The sequence below is a fragment of the Penaeus monodon genome, chromosome 6 (assembly GCF_015228065.2).
Source record: "Penaeus monodon isolate SGIC_2016 chromosome 6, NSTDA_Pmon_1, whole genome shotgun sequence".
Classification (NCBI taxonomy): Eukaryota; Metazoa; Arthropoda; class Malacostraca; order Decapoda; family Penaeidae; genus Penaeus; species Penaeus monodon.
In genome coordinates, this window is record NC_051391.1 from 37,287,661 (window position 1) to 37,295,160 (window position 7,500).

Here is a 7,500-nt window from a genome sequence, read left to right on the forward strand (position 1 = left end):
TATCATTTTACAACAATAACAGCAATACTAATAATAACAATGATAATAACAATAATGATAATAATAATATTAATAATGATAATAATAATAATAATAATAATAAAAATATGAAAAATGACAAAAATATTGGGATAAGGATGATAATAATGATGATGATAATAATAAAAACAACAACAATAATAATGTTAATGATTATCATTATTATTATTATTATTATTATTATTATTATTATTATTATAACAATAACAATAATAATGATCATACTAATTATAGTATGTTTTATTATTATTATCATAAAGAAGACCATGGCCATCATCAATATTATCGTCATTATTATCATTATCATAATTTTATTATAATTATTGTTATTGTTCTCATTATTATTATCATTATTATTATCTATTATCTATTATTATTATTATTATTATTATTATTATTATTATTATTATCATTATTATTATTATTATCATCATCATTATTATCATTATCATTATTACTATCGTTGTTATTATCACTATTTTATTGCCATTATTATTATCATCATTATCATTATTATCAGAATCACTATCTCTTTATCGCTGTTATTATTGCCATTATCATTATTGTTACTATTACACGTTGTATAACCTAGAATATCATTATCCATATTATTGTTATATCATCATTATAATACAGTAATTCCCATGACAACAACAATTATTGCTGAAAAAATACTGTCGTTACAGCTATTACAATTATATTCGTCGTATTGATTACTACTATCATGGTCCTCATCACCACCATTATCATTATCTTCATCATTATAACCGCTATCTATATCATCGCCATCGATCGACTCACATTTCCCAGAAGCGTCCACAGCTGAGCCTCGACTGCCCTCACGCTCACACTCGGAGGAGGAACCTTAACCTCGTTCTCGATGTCGAAGGGCGGCTCGGCCTCGCCGCCGCCGCCGCCGCCGCCGCCGCCGCCTCCTCCTCCTCCTCCTCCTCCTCCTCCGCCGTCGCCGCCGCCTTCGTCCTTGTGACCTCCTTCCTCCAGGGGGAGTGAGTGCTTGGCCTTGTAGTCCACTAGCTGGGGAGGGGGACGGGAGGGGAGGTTGGGGTTAGTGGGGAAGGGAGGGGTGGAAAAGAGGGGAGAGGAGGGGAGGGGAGGGGAGGGAAGAGGTTGAGCTGGGGTTACTTTAATCACGAAAGTTATTATTGTTATTATTATTATTATTATTACTATTATTATTATTATTATTAGCAGTAGTAGTAGTAGTTTTTTTTTTGTTATTGTTGTTATGGGTTGTGTTTATCACTGTTATTGCTGTTGTGTGTATTGACGTTACTGTGGTTGCTGTTATTACTGTTATAACACTTTGTTATTGTTATTGTTTTTTGTCATTTGTTATTGTGGTTGGTGCTCTTGTTATTATTGTTACTGACGTTTTGTTATTGTAATTTGGTTGTTACCATTACTGTCCTTGTTACTAATGTTATTGTTTTTTTTATTATGTTACTACCATCAGCATTGTTCTTATTGCTGTCTTTATCAATGTGTTATTCCACTTACCCTGGTCGTCCTTGAATCTTCCCTGTTCCTGTAATCCTTGAGCCGAGTGAGAGCCATTCTCCTCCACTTGAGTTCTCTTCCCACGTCGAGGTCGGCCTCAGAGGCTCCACCTTCACCTCCACCTCCTCCTCCTCCACTCCTCCCCGCTGCTCCCACTCGAGCGACGGCTTCACGAACCTGTTGGAGGACAAGAGGGGAGTGGGGGGTAAATGCGATGTTACTTGAGGGGGGTTTATTTGCTGTCACTATAGAGGGTGAACGTTCTGTCACCTAAAGGGGGGTGACTGTCGCTTTAACGGGGGTGAGGGTGAATGTGCTGTTACTGTATCGTAATTTATTCTCCTCACTAGAATGCATTGCTGTGATAATGTTCTTAATGTGGTTCTTCGCGGTAAGGATAATTCCGATATGCGAAGCTTAGCCTCGCCCGGGCTATACCATGAGGGGAGCCCGGCCTGTGTCGACTGATGCCGACTCACTCACGTGTGTCAGCTGCTGCTGACCCGGCTGAACCTAGTCCTTACCCGCCGTGGTGCCCAGCCACAGCAGTAACCTCCGGGCGACAATTGCAACTTCTCGCGCCTAGGCGGGACACGAACTGCCGACCTCTCGGATGAGAGGCCGACACGTTACCACTGTACTAGCCCGGAGGCTATTCTTCGCGGTGTTTCTCAGACTGCATCATGTTTTTTGTAACGTTCTCATTATATCTACCTATTTGAAGTGCTGACATCGCTGCACTGTATCGCATGGTGATGTTGTGGTGTCCTCACTAAAATCTATGAAGACGTTATTTTCACCGTATTCATAAGGTGTGAGTAGAAAGCGTGGGTACAAGCCATAAATATAATGCAAGAGTGCAAGCATGGATAATAAATAGGACTGTGCTTTACAAAGAATCAGGGTAGACACTAGTCAGCCTGAAGTTCAAGTGAAAGTACAAAACATGTGAGAGAAAACGGAAAGTGGGTACCGCTTCGCACTATGACCTGAGCTGACCTGTGCCTGGAGAGCAGTGATGGTCTGGGTCTCCTCCTCATCACCTGCGTCTCCCTCGTGAGTGTCAGGAGTCCTGCGGAAGAAAGGGAGATCAGGAAGAGCGAAGTAAGAGAAGTGTAACTAAGAGAAGTTTGTTTTTTCTCAAATTTTCGTTCTGGCCTCTCGCTGATTTGTAGTGGTCTTTCTCTCTCTCTTTCTGTCTGTCTATCGCTGTGTGTGTCTGTCTATCTGTCTGTCTGTGTATATATCCGTCTGTCTATCTGTCCGTCTATCTATCAGTCTGTCTGTCTCTCTGTCTATTTATCTATCTGTCTGTCTGTCTGTCTGTCTGTCTGTCTGTCTCTCTCCCTACTTTCTCCCCTTCCCTGCGCAGCCTTGCCTGTTTGGCCTGAGGGCGGCGCCGGCGCTGGGGTCCTCAGAAGTGGGCCCGGCGCCCCCCACGGAGCCGCCGCCCTCCCCGGGGTCTGCCTCCTCCCTCTGCGGGGCCTCTGCCTCTTCTCCTTGTTCATCTTCCTCGTCCGGGTCGGGGCTGAACACAGAACAGAAAGAAAGGAAGAAACATCTCAACATCTACACGGTAAGGGATATTGCTGAAAATTAAATCGACGTTAAACAGATGCAAATCTAGATACATAAACAGACAAAGATAACATGAAAATCAAAACATCTGCTGATAAAGAGTCTCTCTCTCTCTCTGTCTTTCTCTTTCTCTCTCTCTCTCTCTCTCTCTCTTCGGCAGGATAGGAAAAATGGGAAACCCTGTAGGTTAAGCTAGACATTGTTGCGAAGAGAAGCTTGGAAAATAAAGGAGAAAGAGAGAGAGGCGTTGAAAGTAGTAGGGCAAACGTACTTTTTTTTTACCTTGCTTTATATATATATATATATACATATATATATATATATATATATATATATATATATATATATATATATATATATATATATATATATATTTTTTTTTTTTTTTTTTTTTTTTTGTCCTACAAAGTTGAGATTGAAGTAATTTCACAGGTACAAGTAGCTCTCACTACATTATCACTAATTGATTCCTAGACGGCTGCTGCATGTCTGGGATCGCCTCTCCGTGTTCGATGCGTGGTGCCATTCTCCGGCACCAGTAGTAGTGGTCGTTCTGCGGGGTTGCCGTTCGCCGCGAGTGAGCGCTGTTAGCCCTTCGTCCAGGATCGCTAGTTTGTCCCTGGATTTTCTTGCTAGTATGTAGAGTCTAGTGTTTACTAGTTCCATCTAGTATTTGCTGTGGAGTTCTGCTACTGATAGTAGATTATCCTCCTAGTTTCCCCTTATTGCTGTTCGTGTTCCGAGTTTTGGAACTGCTGCATTTTGGTTATGTTTGTTTTGGACTACATGTATAGGTATTCCATGGTGGCTCTGATAAGGGTTTTGCAGAAATGTAGTAGTATTTTTTACCTCATTTTCTTGAAACGTCTTAGTTTTGTATACTGCGTGTAGATACTCTTCGAGTCCCAGATTCCATGCCAAGTATTGTTACTTTGTTTTTAAAAGGTATTTTTTTCGTGGCCGAAAATCGCGTCCCTCGGTTTTGTTGCTGAGACAGAGATAATTGGAATTTATTTTTTGTTGGTTTGGATTTTCGAATTCATTTTTCCTTCCTGTTTCATTTGCTGTCATTGTTGCTAAATGTCCTCAGAACTTAGTGGGTATATCATGATCCGGGTGTTGTCTACTGCATAACTTCCCTCTGCACAATTGTTTTTCGGCATTTCAATGTCCGCCGTGCAGAAGATGAATAAAGTTGGACTTGATATTGACCCTTGACGTAGTCCGCTCAGCAGAGGAAGCTTTGGCCCCATTACATTTCCCATTCTTATCGCTGCAGTGCGATCTTCTACAAAAAGAATTTTCTCCCTGATATCAAGGAGACTTAACTAAAGAATTTTCAAGTGGTGTCCTGGCCTCCGTAGTTTGCCGAAAGACTTACGCTATATCACGACATACTATATTGCACTGCTGTCTTTTTTCTTTGTGAGATTGCAGTGATTTCATATATTGAAGTTATGGCTTGTTGCATGCCCTTTCTTTACCAGAATCCTTGCTGTTTTCCATGTATGTTTTTATTCTTGTTGATAATCTTTTCGGAGATCTTGCCAGGTATTTTTGTAGAGATATTGGTCTGCAGTTTTCAACTTAACTGGAGTCCTTTCCTGCCTTCGGTATTAATGTCTTTATGTCATTTTTAAAACTGGTTGGGAAATAGCCCATCGCAAGAGCCCAGTTCAATGTTCTTTAATTATTCAATGGTGACAGCCGGGAGATGCTGCATCGCTGTCTTTTGTACGCCGCTTTGGCCAGGGCTTTGTCCTTATAACTGATGATTACAGACTTGATGTCTTCTTGTGAGAGGATTGTTATCAACAAGTCTATGTGCATGTGCCTGGTTGTAAGGCAGTAGTCTGCGCCTGTTGTCTGTGGCATAATTGTCGACCGTGGTTTCATGCTGCAAATTCTGCAGGTTATGAATTCTCACTAAAGTTGATTTTGTAGTTTTCTTCCCAGAAACTTTGAAACGTCTCTTATTCCTTCCGGTATTCTAATATTTTTTTCATGCCTGAAGTTTAGTAAATAAGGCATTTCTTAGTGACTGCTACCCTTCAGGCGTCTCATTTTTTTCAAGAATTTGTTAGGAATGTTGCACTCGATCTTAGTTTCTTGTATAGGTTTATTACAGTGGTTAGTGGATAACCTTATGCTTTCTTCCTTCAGGTCCTCCTACTGTTGCTTGTACTGGCTGTGAAGATGTGGTGGCCATCCGAGATGTTCTGTGATTGTTTGCCTTATGATTCTATGAAACTTGAGGGTGAAAAAAAAACACTGATGAAAACTAAAGTAGGTTAATTGGAGAACAGCTCTTACAAAAATAAAAGGGAATTCTTCATGTTCCTCTGCCCCACAAGCCAGGCTCCGCCAAAGAAACTATCGCTGCCAAACGTGACAAAATAAATTATTGTATTCTACAAATCATACAAAGAATCTCATTCTTTTACATAGGCAATATGCTACACAGCAATATAAACTAAACATAATCTACATTTCACATGGCGTAACATATCACACAAAAGGCAGTGTATAATAAGATCACATAGTTATCACAATATACATACAGTAAAACTATCATTACAACCTGTATGTAAAGGCATCACAACATGCCACATTATCACAACTCACTTCAGTATCACAACCCACAGGGATCTCTAAAATGTTTTTGTATCTCCATTGTAGCAGTTTAAGACAGTTGCTTTTTAGAGGTGAGGTAGAGTTGTGTATTTTTTCTTAGGAACTCCTTTTATTTTCAATAGTTGCATATCACTTATTAATTTTGGAATCTGTGCATCCTTTGCCAACTGTGTTATTCTGTGAGCTGCTTCATACATTGTTCCTCCTGAACAATTCCCAGCCCGTTTTATAATCAAACATTTGTTTGCGAGATCATGACTGATGATATTGCCAGGGAGAAAACAAGAGATATGATCCAATGTTGCTAGGGGTTGGATGGCGGAGTTCATGTCTATATTCTTATTACTTAGTATGATGTTTGGGCGCCCTTTCCCTCTTTTCCTGCTGACGTAAGTGTCAAAGTCTGGACCAATGTGATTGATAACATTCCGATGGATTAAGTTTACCAACTCACTGCCTATATGATTATTTCTATTTTGGTCGAGCGTACGATGCTGAGCATTCAGGTCAGTAAAAATGTATGGAGTTTTCTCCTCATTATTTTCATTAAGTCCGGGTATGGGAACTGGCTGGCAGGTAAGCCGTCCCGAGAACGAATTTCCTTGATTTGTTTCCAGTTCAAGTGCAAGGAAATCCTCATTAAAGTCATTGAGAAGTATGTGCTTTATATATCTCTTAATAGCAATGGCAACACCGACGTCTCCTTCATTTAATGTTTCGTTGGTAAACGTTGTAACCGAACTACTTCATAATTTCCCAGTTTTGTAGAATGAGTTAACCAATATTGTATTAGAGTTTTCTGTTAAAAACATGTTCGAGAGTTCTTTGAAATCTTGCTTCGTAAATCCTTGCAAAGACTGGTATCTGCTGTTGGGGTTCTTGATTTTGTTGTTGGCGTTCATGACGCTTGCTGGAGGCGGGAAGCGGTACTCCTCGTACCTCGTCAGTCTCTCCTTGATGTTTCTTTTTAGTCCTTTATTCTGGGTCGGCGTAGTTTCTCTGTTTATCTTATTATTTCCTTCTTCGTGATCCATTCCTTCCTTTTCGCCTTGCGTCGTCATTGTATCAAGTATTTCTGTGGCATGTATTCGGTCAGGGAATCTGACCTTAGGTGAGGTGTTAAGGGAGTGCATCTCGTCAATCATATTCTGGAAACTGCCTGGTTCGCTGATTTCTTGTCTGTGCACAAACAAATATGGCACTCATTATGCAAGCAGCTGCATTCAGTGGGAGAGAGCTGATTATCGTTTCCTTGTCCATGATGGGCGATCCCTCTCTTCTCGTTTCAGTTTGAAAGATCATTATCGCTGTTGCCCCTGCATAGGTTGTCTGGAGTAAGGCCTGGCTTCTCTCTGTCCGCCGCCGTTTTTTCCTTTATTATCTCTTTTCGTTTCGGGCATTTTGCGTCCAAAGGTCGGTGATTATTATTGCAGTTTAGGGATTGATTGATGTTTTCCCTGCAATCGTAGTATGTATGCTCTTTGGAGGCACATTCCAATTTTTGTAGGTGTCTGGTTCTTTGCAATCTTTTAGTAGGTGGTCAAATCTGTAGCGTTTATAGCTTGGTATAAGATTTATAAAGATTTCTCTTTCGATGAATGTAGGAGACAGATCGAAAAAACATAAAAATTCCACTTTGCTATGCTTTTATGCCATTAGGGTGGTTTCCTTTTTTTTATACTCTTTTATTACATCATATTGAGGTGGGTCCTGAATCTCAGAGTGTTGTTT

At 40.2% G+C, this 7,500-nt stretch overlaps 1 protein-coding gene across 1 annotated transcript in view; it reads right to left on the minus strand.

Moving 5' to 3' along the window:
- Positions 1-765, minus strand: part of LOC119573968 — a 7,927-nt gene extending 7,162 nt beyond the window's left edge. Inside the window, exon 1 of the mRNA XM_037921069.1 lies at positions 715-765. Coding sequence (XP_037776997.1) covers positions 715-765 — 51 coding nt within the window. The remainder of the gene's footprint in view (positions 1-714) is intronic.
- Positions 766-7,500: the final 6,735 nt, after the last annotated feature.